General features: G+C 33.7%; 1 protein-coding gene across 1 annotated transcript in view; it reads left to right on the top strand.

Moving 5' to 3' along the window:
• LOC114325993 (syntaxin-binding protein 5) overlaps positions 1–18,660 on the top strand; it is a 307,868-nt gene that overhangs the window by 273,513 nt on the left and 15,695 nt on the right. The window contains exon 17 of the mRNA XM_050652347.1: positions 18,036–18,131. Coding sequence (XP_050508304.1) covers positions 18,036–18,131 — 96 coding nt within the window. The remainder of the gene's footprint in view (positions 1–18,035; positions 18,132–18,660) is intronic.

Consider the following 18,660-nt stretch of genomic DNA (forward strand, 5'->3'; position numbering starts at 1 on the left):
GTTAGGACAGGTGTGGGAGAGACTGATAAATTTCAGGTGAAAGTAGGATTGCACCAAGGCTCGGTGCTTAGTCCTGTCCTTATTTATTCTCATTAGTTTTGGACCAGATAACAGCGAAACTACAGGGTGACATTCCATGGTGCCTAATGTATGCTGATCATCATCATCATCATCATTTGGCTCTACAACTCTATGTGAGTCTTGGCCGCGTTTACTATTTCCCTCATTGCTATTTCCCATTGCTGTACTCCCATTTTTCGTAGATCGCTGGCTACTGCGTCCTTCCATCTCTTTCTTGGGCGACCAACTGACCTTTTTCCATCGGGCCTTTCCCAGAATGTGGCGTTTAGAAGTCTTTCGTCACTTGATCTTAGTACGTGACCCGCCCATCGTATTCTGTTTGATTTAATGTAGCGTACTATGTTTTCATCTCCGTATATTGTCTGGAGTTCATCATTGTGTCTTCTTCTCCATTCTCCTGTTGTCTCTTCTCTGCAAGGCTCATAGATAGTCCGCAGTATCTTTCTTTCAAGTACCAGTAATTTTGTTGTTTCCCGCTGATTCAGAGTTCAGGTTTCGCTTTCGTACGTTATTGTGGGACGAATTATTGTCTTATATACTCTTATTTTTGCTGGTCTTGAGAGTATTTTTGATTTAAGTAGGGTCCTTAACGAGTAATATGCCCTGTTTCCTGCAATAATCCTGGCTGCCACGTCCTTTTCATAGTTATTTTCAGATGTTATGATCGCTCCCAAGTACTTAAATTCTTTGACGACTTCAAAATTGTATTCATTAATTGTTACGTTTTGTCTAACCCTTGGTCTTGGGTTCTTCGTAACCACCATGTACTTGGTCTTGTCCTCGTTGACCTTAAGACCAACTTCCTTGGCTCCGTTCTCGAATAGGGTGAAAACTTCTTTTGCATCTCTGGTGGATTGTGCAATTGTGTCCACGTCATCCGCAAAGGCTAATAGTATTTTTGATCCTTGGGCGGCAAATCCGTTTGTCAGTTGTGGCTGAGCTTTCCTTACTGCATTTTCCAGTGCGAAGTTAAACAGCAGGGGGGCGAGAGGATCTCCTTGTCTAAGTCCTGTGTCAATGAGGAATTCCTCCGACGTGTTGCTGCCAACTCTGATTCGTGCGGAAGCGTTCTCCGTGCTCACCTTTGCTAATCGTACCAGTTTTCCAGGTACTCCCATTTCTATCATAGTCTCCCACAATGCTTCTCTGCTAACAGAATCATAAGCTTGTTTGAAGTCCACGAAGATTTGGTGTACATCGCGGTTGAATTCCCAGTTTTTTTCCAACACCTGGCGTAGGACGAAGATCTGGTCTATAGTCGACCTTTCCGGTCTGAATCCGCTTTGGTAGTCGCCTATTATTTCCTCTGCGTATGGAGTTAATCTTCTAAACAGTATTATAGATATAATCTTGTATGTTGTATTAATTAACGATATTCCTCTATAGTTCCGACATATTTGTTTGTCTCCCTTCTTGTGAATAGGTATTATATGGCTTTCATGCCAGTGTTTCGGTATTTCTTCTCTTTCCCAGACTTCTCTTATAAGATGATATATCTCAAGATGTAGTTTGTCTCCCCCTTTTTTTAGTAGTTCCGCCTGTATGCCGTCTGGGCCTGGGGCTTTATGGTTTTTTAGGGACGAAATTGCGGACTTTACTTCAGCTAGTGTGGGCCCTGGTATTTCAGGTTCGGCTAACTGGTACTGTCTTTGTTGCCCTGTCGTTGTGGGGTTTTCTGTATTTAAGAGTTGCTCAAAATACTTTCTCCGTTGGAAATGTATGCTGATGATGTAGTGTTAATAGAAAATAGTGAAAGAGACTTAGAACAAAAACTGGAACAGTGGAGACAAGCTCTGGAGGAAAAAGGTTTAAAACTTAGTAGGACAAAAACAGAGTATTTGGAATATTTATTTAAAGATGGAGTTACTACAAATAAAATGGTATCTTTGGATGGTGAAATGATTGTGAAAAGCATTAGTTTTAAGTACCTAGGATCGGTATTACAGAGTAAAGGAGAAATAGATGGAGATGCATGCAGTAGAATTAGGGCTGGATGGATGAAGTGGAAAGAAGCGAGTGGTGTGTTGTGTGACAGAAAAATTCCAATGAAGCTGAAGGGAAAATTCTATAAAACAGCCATAAGACCGGCTATGATGCACCGGCTATGATGTACGGAACTGAATGTTCGGCAGTGAAAAAGAAAGAGGAACAACGAATGCATGTGGCGGAAATGAGAATGCTTAGATGGATGAGTGGAGTGACAAAGAAGAATAAAATTAGAAATGAGTATATTAGGGGAAGTCTAGATGTGGCACCAATTGATGCCAAAATGAGAGAGCATAGGTTGAGATGGTTTGGTCATGTTCAACGTCGAGACGTTAATAACCCAATACGAAGAATAGCTGAAGTGCAGATTCCTGGAAGGAGTAGGAGAGGAAGACCAAAGAAGACCTGGGGGGAGACGATTAGGCAGGACATGTTGGTAAAGGGGATTAATATTGATATGACCCAAGATAGAATTGTGTGGAGAAATGCAATTAGGGAAGCCGACCCCGTATAGGGATAAGGCAAAGAGAATGATGATGCATCTTCAGTTGTATTTCCACACATTGTTCTGTTATTCATGTGTCCTTAGGTATTCTGATCTCTTTGTCTACCCTTCTGTATGATGCTGTTTACTGATCTTTTGAACTGTTGCCTCTAATCTATCGTATATAAAATTTCGTTGTCATCCAAGACTTTTTTTTTTTGGTGGTTTGAAGAGTTTCTCTGGTATGTCTTGTACGAGTCTATGCAGCTTTTCAAGCTCTTGGTTTGTTTTCTCTGCTTGAATAACCATATTATACCGTTATTTAAGTGGAAAAACATTCAAATACAACACTAACTACATATATTCGAAAAAAAATTGACTTTAGTTGGTAGCTAGGGAGCTATGAGTGCATCCATGAGCACGACTACTCTGGGGGACTACGTGCGGATGGGCCCTTGTAACCTAAATCCAACACACACCAGGTCATCCTTAACGAGACAAGGCCTGGTACGGTATTTAGAAGATCGACCACCTCCTTCACATGAAAAAAAAAATCAGAAAAATTAATAATTGATAAGAAATGGCTACGGGTTTTTAAACTATTTCCAGCAGCTTACAAAAATGAATCCATTAATTTACTGAGAAAGTCTAAATACTTAGGAGATTGATTAATTCGTGTAATAATTTTTGACTTATAAGATTATTTGACACATGTTCGAATAGGTACGAGTAACTTTTGGCAAAAGTAAAGCATCGGTGTATAAAGAGTATGAAGTAATATTGAAGAAAATGCAGTACTTAAAGTTAAATGTGCAACATCAACAGGTATACTACAAAATTTAATATCAAAAACTTCAGCACAACTTCAGACACTCATTTCTCTTTTTCGATTTATAGCTTGAGCACATATCTACTTGCACTGCATTTTGAACAATATGCATGTTGATAATTTTTGATGTGATTTTTTCTATGGTTGTTAGAATAATTTTTGGTCTTTTATTGTATTTATTCATTTTTATAATAGGGTTCATTAAATAATAATTGTTTGCAAATGTGAGTGAATTTTTGAAGGGTAAAAAGAAAAAATAAAGAAGATTTATTTACAATTGGTTGTTATTGTAACTGCGACTACCTTGGGGGGATTTATTTCGTGAGCAAACTTTTTTAATGGAGAGCCACAAAATTTAAGGAATTCTAGAGTACGCCAGTCAATGGGAGCAAGAGTAGGATATTACCTCCGAATTCTATCCTACTGCATGGATTTTAATGATATGTTGGTAATAGTCTCTACTTATCTCACAATTCAAAGTCTACCCTATGCCGATGTGTGCTTTTATCTTGGGGAGTGGTTCCCACATTCCCACCCCTTCCCAGGGGTAGACAATTTTTGGTTGAAATAACTACGGAATTCGCTAGAAAACCTAATTCTAAGCCAAAACTGTTCTACAATTTTTTTTTTTTTTTAAACTCAGTACTTTTTGAGTTATTCGTGGTTGGAAATTGACCGTTTCCTTTGAAACATAACACCTTTTCGAACGGTTTTTTGCGAATACCTTAAAAACTATGCATCTAACTAAGAAAACTAGGTATATAAAACATTTGTGTAGGATATAAAAAGACAAAGAGACACTTGCCTTCATAAATCTTCTAGTTATAATACACAAAGAGATATCGTAGGTGAAAAGAGTTTGTTTTTTTTGGTACATGCTTAAATTGGTGTATTCAATTTGAAATAACAGAGAAACGGTCGATTTTATGTATATAATGCAACCAAAACCTTTTATAGTGCTTGAAAAGACCTTTAAAATGAGCAATATTAAAGGTCCGTTACATTCAAACTAAGCGAGATATGCTGCAAACAAAATTGATAACTAATGTACTTTAAGAAAAAATGAGAAGTAATTTTAACCCCCATCCACCCGAATGTAAATGCATCGTTTTACTTCTACAATACCTTTTATTATAGTGTTATTTCTATGTTCAAAAAGTTGGACTGGATTAAAATAAATGGTTTTGGAAAAAAAAAATAAGATCACAATAATTATAGAGCGCATTTTTAAATTTTCTTAAAAATTTTCCTTTTTCTCCATCTAACTTGAAAATGATAAGAGATAAACAGTAATGAAAAACGTAAACGAAATTTTTATCTAAAAAGACCTACAGGTATCTTTTTTTCGTATCTCTTATCATTTTCAAGTTACATGGAGAAAATGGAAAATTTTTAAGAAAATTTAAAAATGCGCTCTATAATTTGATCTTATTTTTTTTTTTCAAAAACCATTTATTTTAAACCAGTCCAACTTTTTGAACTTAAAAATAACACTATAATAAAAAGTATTTTAGAAGGAGAACGATGTATTTAAATTCCGATGTAGGCTATTGATTATGTACTATAGAAAGGAACTACAACGTTAACGGGGTTTTATTACTTCATATGGTCAATGAATCTCTATATATGAAAAAACCGCGGAGTGCTACCATTTAAAGGGGTGCGTTTTTGAGAAATGGGTGAATTAGTCCCTGGGCACAGGTTACATTAGGGTGAGTTCTATGCACTTTTGGTACAAACACGTCTACATAAAAATTGTACCTGGTTAAATTTCCTATCTAAATATAACTTTTTAAAGTCAAAGATACTTTTTTTTACAAAAATATATTCAAAAGAAAAAGCCCAAAGAAACCCAAAAGAAAGAAATTTTGTTTTTTTGTCCCATAACTTTTGTCCACGGGGATATAGGTATAGACATTGCTTCACAGAAAAAAAAACTTACATATTTTCTCTTTAAAATGATGCTTAGTAGAGGTCGTTAGGATTTACAGTTTTCGCAATATGATTTTTCAAAGTTCGCCACTCACAGCAATTTTGGGCAAATTTCCTTGTTATTTCGCAAATATTTTTCTGTAACTTTTTTCTACGCAACTTTAGGCATATGCAATGGTACATGTAAGAGGAATAGAAATCAATTACCTTTAAAATGTTCTACTGTATAATGTTGTACGACTTCTTTTAAAGAGGTTATCTTTTTCAAGATTTTATACTTTTAACAAGTTTTTATATTTTTTACGATTATTTTTTAAATTTCCCATTATAACTTTTTTTCTTCTACATTTAGGTATATATTATATAATAAAAAAGAAAGCTTATTCTGTTTACTTTAAAATGGTGTATTATAAAAAATTCTAGGATTATTTTTGAATAAGATATGCTTTTTCAAAATGTAATAAGTACTTGCAACGATTTTTGATTTTAGGATTATTTTTTAAATTTCTCCTTATAACTTTTTTATGTGATTGTGTGTTATGATTGAATCGTATTTTTTATAGGTAATACTTTGCATCCACTTGACTCGGCCGGGCAAACTTCAAAATATGGATTAATTCCAATATTTACTGTCAAAGCTCCTGCACCACAAGCTTTGCTTGAAAAAATAGCATGTAAATGTACCAAAGGATGTACAAAAAACTGCGGTTGTAGGAAGATAGGAATTAGTTTTTCAATATTCTGCAAAGGGTGCATGTGCATGGGTACTAATTGTGGGACTCTAAGATAACTGAGGTGTCAGAGGAAGATATTGAAGCTAATGCTAACGAAGAGATGGACTTTGATTTTGAAATTTTTTAAATGTCAACGTTTAAATAATTTTAACTAAAGTGATGTTTTCTAAGACTAATGTTTATGTAATTTTTGTAAAAGAAATAATTTTAAATAATACAGGTAAAAAAATATCAAAGAATCACTCGGTTTCCATTATTTAAATATAGATGATACACCATTTTAAAGAACAGAAAGTAAGCCCTCTTTATTCAGCAATATATAGTATATTCATGTACAAAAAAAAAAAAGTTATAATGAGAAATTTAAAAAATAATCCTAAAATCAAAAATCGTTGCAAGTACTTATTACATTTTGAAAAATAATATCTTATTCAAAAATAATCCTCGAATTTTTTGTAATACAAAATTTTAAAGTAAACAAAATAAGCTTTTTTTATTATATAATATAATATATACCTAAATGTAGAAGAAAAAAAGTTATAATGAGAAATTTCAAAAATAATCGTAAAAAATGTAAAAAATAATATTTTTTTATATTAGGTATTATATATTATATAATATAATATTATATTATATATACTATATATAATATAATATTATATAATATACAATATATCATATAATAATATAATTTTATTTTTATATTATATTATAAAAAATCGTTAAAAGTATAAAACTTTGAAAAACCATAATCTCTTTAAAAAAAAGTCGTACAACGTTAGACAGTAGACCATTTTAAAGCTAATTGATTTCTATTTCTATTATGTGTACCATTTCATATACCTAAAGTTACGTGGAAAAAAGTTACAGAACAATATTTGCGAAATTACAAGGAAAATTGCCCAAAATTGCTGTGAGTGGCGAACTTTGAAAAATCATATTTCGAAAACTATAAATCCTAATTACCTCTACTACACAACATTTTAAAGAAGAAATATGTAGATTTTTTTTCTGTAAAGCAATGTCTATACCTATATCCTCGTGGACAAAAGTTATGGGACAAAAAACAAAATTTCTTTCTTTTGGGTTTCTTTGTGCTTTTTCTTTTGAATATATTTTTGTAAAAAAAAGTATCATTGACTTTAAAAAGCGATATTTAGATAGGAAATTTAACCAGGAACAATTTGTATGTAGGTATGTTTATACCAAAAGTGCATAGAACTCACCCTAATGTAACCTGTGCCCAGGGACTAATTCACCCATTTCTCAAAAACGCACCCCTTTAAATGGTAGCACTCCGCGGTTTTTTCATATATAGATGTCCATTGACCATATGAAATAATAAAACCCCGTTAACGTTGTAGTTCCTTTTAGCTATCTTATTTTGAATATAATCAATAGCCTAATGGATGAGAGCTTAAATATACTTCTCATTTCTTTTTGAAAATACATTAGTCATAAATTTTGTTGCAGCATATGTCGCTTAGTTTGAATGTAATCGACATTTAATATTGCTCATTTTAAAGGTCTTCTCAAGCACTACAAAAGTTATTGGTATCATTATACACCTAAAATCCACGAACGAACTGCAATATAAGACGTCTCTTAATTTCCGTTTTACAGCGAATTATTTTAAATATTTATTTGTTTATACCTTCACGAAAGGTTCCTCCTCGGTTAAGTGGTAAATTCCACGAAAATATGTATCTAAAATTTCAGAACCACTTAAGGAGATTATAACTGAATCTATAATGGAACAAAAACCAGATTAAGATTATTAACTTCGAAGACAAAAGGGTTTACAGACCTCTGGTAAACCCGCATCAGAGACACTTTTCTTCTCAGCGTCAATGGTGCAAAAACGCATCACTGGCAAAACACGGGTTAACCTAAAATTGTACAAGACTTTCCAAATGAGCTATTTTCTAGCTTGATAACTATATCGCCCTGAGAAAAAAGAAACTAGTAACCGGCTCATTTGGAAACCTTTGTACCATTATAAGTTAAGTAACTTGTTAACGTTCAATCTGATGAGCTGAATTTGTAGAGCACGAAACCGGTCGTCGCAGGTACAATAAGAACCAATTCTAGGTAAGTTCTCTTTGTCTTTTCTTTTTACCCTTCGTATTTATTAACTTTATGTATTTACGTTTCGTAAAATTGTCTTTATAGATATCTAGGATATAATATGTTTAGAATTTTTATACGAATATTCGATATTTCCATCAATGCTAAAAATGAATATTATTTTTCATATATGTACCTAGATAGAAAATGTTGATTTTTGATTAATAAATGGGAGTAACTGTAAGTAAAAATTAAAAACATCATCGGGAATGGGAATGTGCTGTCAGGTGAAAAAAAAATATACTCAAAAGAAATAGTCGCTGAATCGGTGAAAAAAGTAACAACTGGTATAAAGTTGGGTGGTTGATTTATCACTAAATACGATTCGCAGGTAACATTATCCTAATAGGTCAGGAATCCAGGAATGTCACAGTTTATGGCGATCATAAAACCCCAACTACATAAAGAGAAATTAAAAATATAATAACACCAAATAAAAACTCCCTAAGCGTAAAATACCTAGTGAAACTAATAATTAAGGGGAACGTAGCAAAATACAAAATTTTGACGCATGTCAAAATTTTCAATGTATTTTAAATGTATTCATTTTTTTTCCGAATCCTGAGAAAACTAATAAGTATTATAGTGAAAAATTTAAACGCAGAGTGAATGACTACTTTATTACCGAGGGCCAAAAGTCCCTTAGAATAAATGAAAAGTTTCTTTTGAATGAAATATTTGCAATTAAAAATCACACTAAATTTTCTCTTTTATTTTCACCCCTGTATCATCAGTGTTTAAAATCCCTAGAATGATAAGTACTTAACTAGCTACACGCTCATTCTTGATCACTTTATAGTTGGTAACTTCTTTTAGCTGACTTTTACACATCACAAAATCTATCTGACTTCCCCTTCCCCCGCTACTATTTATGCAACATGCTGGACTTCAGTCTTCATAAATAATGTATCGTGCCACTGCAAAGTCAATCATACTATTTCCTTCATCATTTCTTATTTCCATCATAAACCTCCATGAGCTCTTTCTATTCCCACTCTTTCTTTAAAAATAATAAATTTAAATCACCTCCAATAAAACATTTATTAGACGTGGTAATAGGTAATAATATCGTTTCTCAAAGAAATTGTTTCACCCTCATTTTCCATTAATACCAAGTTAATATTCAAAGTTGTAGTGGTACTATACAAAAAAGTCGTGCTCTAAAACCCTTACATTATAAATTAGCTATAAAAAAGGTGTTATTCGTATCCTTAAAGTAAAATATTTCAAAAAACAAAGATAATTTATATCATACTAATATGTATGCATGATTAATAAACGGACGACATTTTAAATGAATTTTATAATAATTATTAAATAAAGTAAAAATATTTCAATATATAAATTTATCTTCTTTGAACTTCAATTTACTTTTTCTCATATTCTCAAACAAAAAAAAAATGATTTTCTGGTAACTAAAAGCGAAATATATTCTCTTTATGAATAGTACGTATCTCTGACATGCAAATTTTGTGTACACTAAAACATTTCCTCTGAATTTATTTTTCTTATTTGGAGGAACAGAAATTTGTGTCACTTCCTTTATTGCACTTACTGCTGCCTTTGTATTTGAGCGGAATGTATTTTTTCCAGCATGTTCTTGTGTATACTTATATAACAAACATTCCTTGTAACATGTACCATCGATATTTGTGTTTATCTTGTTATCATAATGATCTCAGACGATTCGTTATAGCTACGGAGTTGTTTAAAATTGTTTTATTACAGTTTCATGTAAAATATTTGCATCATTAAGAGCACACACTATGTTATCTCACAATTAGAACATCCTAGGAATGTAAAGTTTACAACATAATTCATTACAAGAACTAGACGAATCTGTAGCAAACCTTCTTAAAGTGGTTGGTAAATCTAAGCGATCGTAAAAAAATTCTAATTTTTGTTTATCGTATAACTAACTATTTAAAGTTTCCTTAACAATTAAACGCACAAAGAAAATTATTACTATACTTTATTAACTTACTATTACACCACGCTGGAGCTTATGATGGGTCCAGACATGATCAACTATCTGCCTCAAAGTTAATCGATGTTGAGCTGTGTTTACTACTAACGTAATATTCCGTTTTCTGAGTCTTCTACTATACCGGGTGTCCACTTATATTTTCCCCCATTTTAACTGCCTATAACTTCTAAACGACTCAAGATAAAAATATGCGGTTTTCGCTGAAATGTTTTATTTTAGCAAAAGTTTTTTGTCTGAATGGATTAAATTTTTTATATCGCTTTCAAATACGAAAAAAAAATGGCGGATTTTTGAAAAAAACGTTGTTGACTTTTTTTTAATGGAACACCCAGTATATTTTTCTGCAAATTGAGAGAAAGGTCATTCATCTATCCAACGATATAAAGTTTTTCAAAATCGGTTGTCAAATCACTGAGTAATTAATTTTTAAAATGAGAGGTGCACCGTGGATATCGCATACTTAAATAACATAACTAAGCAAATTGATATTATGTTACATGATTTCCACATTGCATCTCTCATTTTAAAAATTAATTGCTCAGTCATTTGACAACCGATTTTTAAATTTTTTATATCGCTGGATAGGTAAATGACCATTTTTTCAAGTTACAAAAAAGTATACTGGGTGTTTTGATAAAAAAAGTCAACAACGTTTTTTTTTCAAAAATCCGCCATTTTTTATTTAAAAGCGTTATAAAAATGGTCATTTACCTAAAAACTTGAAAAAACGTTTATTTATCTATCCAGCGATATAAAAACTTTTAAAATCGGTTGTCAAATGACTGAGCAATTAATTTTTAAAATGAGAGATGCAATGTGGAAATCACATAAATTGATATTATGTTATGTGATATCCATGTTGCAACTCTCATTTTAAAAATTAATTACTCAGTGATTTGACAACCGATTTTGAAGGACTTTATATCGCTGGATAGGTGAAGGACCTTTCTTTCAATTTGCAAAAAAATATACTGGGTGTTCCATTAAAAAAAAATCAACAAATTTTTTTCAAAAATCTTCCATTTTTGTTTTCGTATTTGAAAGCGATATAAAAAATTCAATCCATCCAGACAAAACTTTTACTAAAATAAAACATTTCAGCGAAAACCGCATATTTCTATCTTGAGCCGTTTAGAAGTTATAGGCAGTTAAAATGGGGGAAAATATAAATGGACACCCGGTATATTTTGCCTCCTTAGGTTTCTCACTAGAGTTTCTTAACCGATCACACTCCTGATATTATCTTCATATCATGCTATTTCATTTTATCAACGTTTGTCTGCAGCACCATACCGGTTATACTACAGCGAATTGACTTATTGCTACCCGCTCCAAAATTCTAAAACATTGTACCAGCTTGTACAGGTCTAGTTGATTTGTACCACATTAGTATGATACAATTGATCCAAAAGATGGCATAACCCAGACATCCAAAGTGAAAGTTATCCTCCAACAGCAAATTGTTCTATATGGTCCACATAATGTTCAGAAAAAAGTCACACCATTTTGAGCGTCGCGACGCATAGTTTTAGAAATATTGACGAAAACCGTAAAAAACTACGAATTTACCGATTTCTCCCCCCTGTCCCTACCAAACCGACGCGTCGGTTTGGTAGGGACAGGGGGGAGAAATCGGTAAATTCGTAGTTTTTTACGTTTTTCGTCAATATTTCTAAAACTATGCGGTTTAGCATGAACAACCTTCCATACAAAAATGTTCTACATTAAATTTGAAATAAAAAAGGCCCTATGCATAATCCTTCTAAAATGAACGGTTCCAAAGGTACGGAGGTAGTATAGTATAATTGGTCCAAAAAAAGGCCTAACCCGGACATCCAAAGTAAAAGTTTTCCTCCAACACCAAATTGTTCTATATGGTCCACATATTGTTTAGTAAAAAGTTACACCACTTTGAGCGTCCGGTTTGGGGGGGAGATGGGAGAGAAGTCGGTAAATTAGTAGTTTTTTTACGTTTTTCGTGAATATTTCTAAAACTATGCTTTAGCGTAAACAATGTTCTATACAAGAATGTTCTACATAAAATTAAAAACAAAAAAGGTAATATACATAAATGTTATAAAATCAACTATTTCAGGTGAAAAGTGGTGGTTTTCGATATTTTCTATATTTTTTGGGCAATTGATGATGATTTTGGGTGGTGAGACGTTTCTTCAAAGGCTTATCACTAAGATAGCATCGGCCACTGAAATAGCAAATTTTATTTACAAAACACAATCCTGTTGAAAATTTCTTTCATCAGTAATAATATTATAAATTGCCCAACAAATATAAAAAGTATCGAAAACCTCCACTTTTCACCCTCCGTAACTCTAGAACCGTTGATTTTATAACACTTATGTATAGGACCTTTTTGGTTTTAAATTTTATGTAGAACATTTTTGTATAGAACATTTTTTTCGCTAAAGCATAAAAACTTAAAAAAAAACTACTAATTTACCGACTTCTCTCCCATCTCCCCAACCGAACGCTCAAAATGGTGTAATTTTTTACTGAACAATATGTGGACCATATAGAACAATTTGGTGTTGGAGGAAAACTTTTACTTTGGATGTTTGGGTTAGGCCTTTTTTCTACCAATTATACTATACTACCTCCGTAACTTTGAAACCGTTCATTTTAGAAGGATTATGCATAGAGCTTTTCTTGTTTCAAATTTAATGTAGAACATTTTTGTATAGAAGGTTGTTCATGCTAAACCGCATAGTTTTAGAAATATTGACGAAAAACGTAAAAATCTGAACTTACCGATTTCTCCCCCCTCTACCCCCAAACCCGACGCTCGAAATGGTGTGACTTTTTCCTGAACATTATGTGGACCATACAGAACAATTTGGTTTTGAAGGATAACTTTCACTTTGGATGGTCGGGTTTGGGTCTAGTTATACCATACTATATGGTTTTCGAGTCACTTGGTAGTCTCCAAAAAATGTTTTCCCCTTCGGTACTTACAGTGCCTTGTAGTCATGCAAGATATAGTTAACTATTTCAAGTTCTTTGCTACAGACTCTACGCGAAGCAGTCCCATTGTAAGCACATTTTTCTATGAGTGGTACCATTCTGTCTGGCTACCATTAAGGCCATCACAGTTCTCTTAGATATTTGATATTTTTGTTAATTTCAAATAAGTTATGAGTCTAATATTTTTCCAAGGTACTTTATTTATTTCACTTTCCAGATTGAGATTAATACCATTGATTTTTAAAGGACCTAATTCCTCTACTATTCTAATTCCTCTACTCTAGCGATTAACCCATTTATAAACAGATTCATTAAAAGAGGAAATAAGAAGTTGACTTGAGATTTATTTACCAGGTAGTGCTTGGTTGGATAAAAGCAACTGGTTGTTCAGTCAACTGACGTCTGTGCTATGTTACTGAACTAAAGGAAAGTTTTTCTTGATAGTTACTAACAGTAACAGTTCCTGCTGGATATATTTGTATACTATAGACCTCCTTGATGATAGATCCCTCGACAACTTAATGGAGAAGGTTATGTTAAATGTAAAATGTACTGTCATAAAGATGCTCACTATTAATCTCTATGGCAGAATCCTTGATCGCATTCTAGACACTTACATAACCATTTGATCCAAATAATTTTATTCATACTTACACAAATCGCGATTTCCAGTGCGCTAGCTTCACCTCTCCCTTTACTACCAGGTCAAGATGAGGCAGGTTTGGTATCAAATCCATCGCTGCAATTAGTATAGTGATATATACTTTTGCTCGCAACTATTAGCTCTAATTACTATTTTGCTACCCATGACTCTTTTGTTGACTATAGATAGCGTTTGCTCTTAATAAGAGGTATCATCACACTATGTCTGTCAAATAGGCATGCCTATTCATGCTATCTATGGTATCTATTTGTGTTGTCCTTCATTAAAAAGTGTATCGAAAACTGCAAAATTATAGTGCCACCTAAGTCCCATAAGACACGTATTGTTTAGCCTAATATAAGAGGAACAACACTTATTGATTATTAAAAGGTTTTGCGAATCCCTTTTCCTTTCCAATTTATTAAGAATATGTACGTCTACAGGCGTATCTGTTGAATATATCTTTTTGATATATTATGTTACTGTATTAAGGAAAACATACCAACGCAACGCACAGTTTTAGTGCTACTGATAGTTTAAGTGGATAAAGGTTTTCAGACGATGCTAAACAGAATACGTTTCAATCCTTGTACCCACCTTTGTTTAACGGATTTACTTCATGTAGTATTCCTTAATTTAAAATTTGGAGATGGTCATTGAATTTAGTTCATGCAAAAAATACTAATCTAACAGCTGCTAATACTAACCTAAAATACCAACTAAAAGTACTAACCTTGCTATTATTTAGAAAATTTAGGAATCAGACATAATGGAGAAGGCTGTTTTATGTATTTTGTGGGGTATACACAGAATATGCGGTGCCACTTCGGTATGCGGTCTACCGTCTAATATGTGGTCTACGGCAATTTAGCTGATTCGGCATGCGGTCTACGTACAAAAACAAATTAGAGAAACTATTACAAACATTACTATTTTATTATATTACTTAAAAGTTAAATAATCTTTGAAATAAAGTCATTACTACTTAATTAGGAGTGCAAAAACAAATTAGGGAAATTATGACAAACTCATTACTATTTCATTATATTACTTAAAACGTAAATAATCTTTGAAATAAACTCATTACTGCTCAATTAGGAATGCAAAAACAAATTAGGGAAATTATGACGAACTCATTATTGGTCAATTACGTAGTGCTTATACTAAAACCTTTAATGACCTATTTTGGTATAAAATGAGCCCCAAAATGAAGATTGATTTAGTTGCAAACAAAATGTTGCTAAAAGAGTTTTATCAAACTGTCATTTCGAGCGAAGCAGAGGCAGTAGCATTTCTACGAGCGAACGGTTTATTACAAAATGTTGAAGACGCTGAGCCGTGCCACCGATGTGGGGCAGAAATGGAAGAAAAGCGGAAACGAGATCGGGGTGGTGAATATAGACCAGTTCTTCGCTGTCCAAGGAGAGGATGCCAGACCACAAGATCAGTTAGGCATGGCAACCGTTTTTTCCATTTCACCGACTTAAATGGAAAAATTACTGCAAGTTAACTTTATGTCAAATTTTGGAATTGATGTTCATGTTCATTTTGGAACTCGATTTTGACACAATAATGAAAGTAACGGGGAGAGGAAGTGAAGCTATAGGGGACTGGTACAGCATGTGTCGAGAAGTCTGTTCCTCTATGATGTCAGTGAATCGCCGTGGACAGCTTCGAGGTACGGAAGAAGACCCAATCCAAATTGACGAAGCCAGATTTGCGGGCAGAAGGAAATACAACAGAGGACGAATATTAAATGGAGACCATCCAGCAGAATCAGAAGACAGCGATGCTGAAGCGGAAAATAATCGGAATCATGGACGCCGAATTGACGGTCCGTGGGTCTTCGGATTAAAGAGTAAAGAGGAGGTCCGATATTTTTATGTTGAGCGAAGAGACAGAGCGACCCTAGTTCCCATCATACAAAGGGAAGTTGAAGCTGGGTCAGTAATTCACTCGGGCGAATCATAGGCGTAACCAGGGGGGGGTTTTGGGGGTTGTAACCCCCCCCCCCATTGGGATGTACTTTGAGCTCTATACGCTTAACACCATAGCCCTCAGAGACCTTCCAGTAGTTGTAACCCCCCCCTTTCAGGTAGTTGTAACCCCCCCCTTAGGATCATCCTGGTTACGCTTATGGGGCGAATGGCCAGCATACGGCAATTTGCGCCAATTAGGCTACGTGCACTCAACCGTTAACCACCAGGAAAATTATGTCGACCCACAAACAGGAGCACATACGCAAGGGATAGAAAGATCCTGGTTGGAGGGTAAAATTACGATTTTGAAAAAAATGAGAGGTGTTCCTGTCAGTACTTTGCAGTCCCATTTGGATTATGTTGCGTGGAAGTTTCTACGAAGGAATGTAGAAGATAAGTTTATCGCTTTTCTGCACGATGTTAGAGATGTATATGTATAAACCATTTAAAATGTTTATGTATTGTCAGTTGACCCTACAAATAAGTTTTTCAAAGATTATTTAACTTTTAAGTAATATAATAAATTTGTTTGTAATAGTTTGTAATAAATAAAATAATATATAAATAATAAATAAAAAGTTTGCAATAGTTTCTCTAATTTGTTTTTGTACGTAGACCGCATGCCGAATCAGCTAAACTGCCGTAGATCGCATATCAGACGGTAGACCGCATACCAAACTAGAAACTCTGCCGTAGACCGCATACCGAAGTAGCACCGAATATGCTTGAGCTTAATTCGCTCATATATTTATTCTATTAAATAGCATAGAAAGTAGGAAGGTCTCAGATATCTGAGATATGATACGATATGAGAGATATCTGAGACCTTCCTACTTTCTATTTTATTTTATTTACTAGATGTCGCAGCGTCTTTAAAAGGGGTTTCGATTTATCTTTAGATATTCCCCTTAAATAGGTAATTCTGTTTTGTGTTGATTCAGAGGCGGGTAGGCATCTGTACTGACGACGGTGATACCAGAAACAACGCTGTCTGCAGATTATACCTTGCCTCTGAATCGAAATAAAACATAAATTGCCTTTTTTAACATGAATATTGTTTTCGTGTTGTTTTAAACATAGAATTCTTCTTCTTCTTATGCAATCCACTAATGGATGTTCGCGATCACGTTTGACCATTTTTCTCTATCCCTTGCAGTAGGTATTAGGTCTCCTATGTTTTTTAGTCCTGTCCATTGTTTGACATTACGGAGCCATGACATTTTCTTCCTGCCCACTCCCCTTCTTCCTTCGATCTTTCCTTCAATTAAGGTTTGCAGAAACTGATATCTTTCATTTCTAATTATGTGTCCCAGGTATGCCGTTTTTCTCTGTTTAATTGTGCACATCAGTTGTCGTTCTGTACCAATTCTTCTCAGGATTTCTTCATTTGTTATTCTTGCGGTCCAGGGAACTTTAAGGATTCGTCGATAGATCCACATCTCAAATGCCTCTAGCTTATTTATTGTGTTTATTTTTAAAGTCCATCCTTCCATGCCATATAGGAGCACCGACCAAATATAGCATTTTGTGAATCTTAATCTTAGGTTTAGGTCAAAGTCAGAGTTCGTAAAGACGTTTCTGAATTTCATGAATGCACTTCTGGCTCTTTCTATCCGACATTTAATTTCCATATCCGACATCCAGTCTTCACATAGCCAGGTTCCCAGGTACTTAAACTTTCTTACGCGCTCTACATCTTGGTTGTTATATGCTAGTCTTGCATTTTGATGTTGACATAATTGACGGCTGATTATAAGGAACTTTGTCTTTTTTATATTGATGCTAAGTCCCATGTTCTCGCTATGCTCTCCAATTTTATTAAGAAGGTTTTGGAGATCTTCTATATTGTCTGCTATTAAGACCGAATCATCCGCATATCGTATATTATTGACCCAGGTACCATTCACTTTGATGCCGCTTTCGCATTCCTCAAGAGCTTCCTGGAAGATACTTTCTGAATAAACACAGAATACACTGAAACATAGAATACACTCAAGAAATAAAAATATATAAATAAGCACACTAGATACTGCATAAGATACGGATGTTAAGGGTGATACACAAACAATTGTTAAGAATAAGAATAAAAAGGACCAAAAGTACCTTCATTTACTTATATCATAAAAATACAGTAATAGCATTGTTTTTTAATAAAAAATATAGAACCGAAAATTATTTCTTTGTTTTCGGTACACTTTTTTACTATTACATACATTAAAATAAAACATTCAGCACTGTTCGTTTCCACTACTATAATAGTAATTTATTTTTTAGAATCACCAGAACCTTCAACTTCAGTAACAGAGGTCATGGTTTATACCTTGCGTCACCTTCAGAGCTACAAAAGTTCACCTTATGCGCGGAATTTTGGTAAGTGTGATTTATATTTGTACAGTGGAACCCCGATAAGTCGGCCCCCGATAACCCGGAACTCCGGCTAACCCGGACCGATTTTTATCAGACAAACATTTCAACAATAAAAATGTAATGTAATATAATATTTGAGAGATAATGGGTATTTGTGTAATTTGAACTACATATACCATAGTAGAAATGACTCATGGCACACCACATTCATTGTCGTGTTATCGAAAACAACAGGCACCTGTATTATCCTTTATTTATTTGAAACTGTCTTAGCTTTGTTTAGAAAAGACAATTAAAATTCTTTTTTTAACAATGGTCTTAGTCATCACTGTTATTAAATAACATAACATCAGAGACGGTATTGTGTGTAGTAAAGTCGTATTGTTCGCTTCCGTTCTGTAATCGTTCGTAAATCTATTCAGATTTTGTGTGCGTGTTTTTTGTCTATAAGGGCAACAAAACGTAAAAATGTTGTAGTGACAATGGAAAAGAAACTAGAAGCATTAAGTAGAATTGATAAAGGTGAATCTTG

This window comes from Diabrotica virgifera, chromosome 5 (assembly GCF_917563875.1).
Source record: "Diabrotica virgifera virgifera chromosome 5, PGI_DIABVI_V3a".
NCBI lineage: Eukaryota > Metazoa > Arthropoda > Insecta > Coleoptera > Chrysomelidae > Diabrotica > Diabrotica virgifera.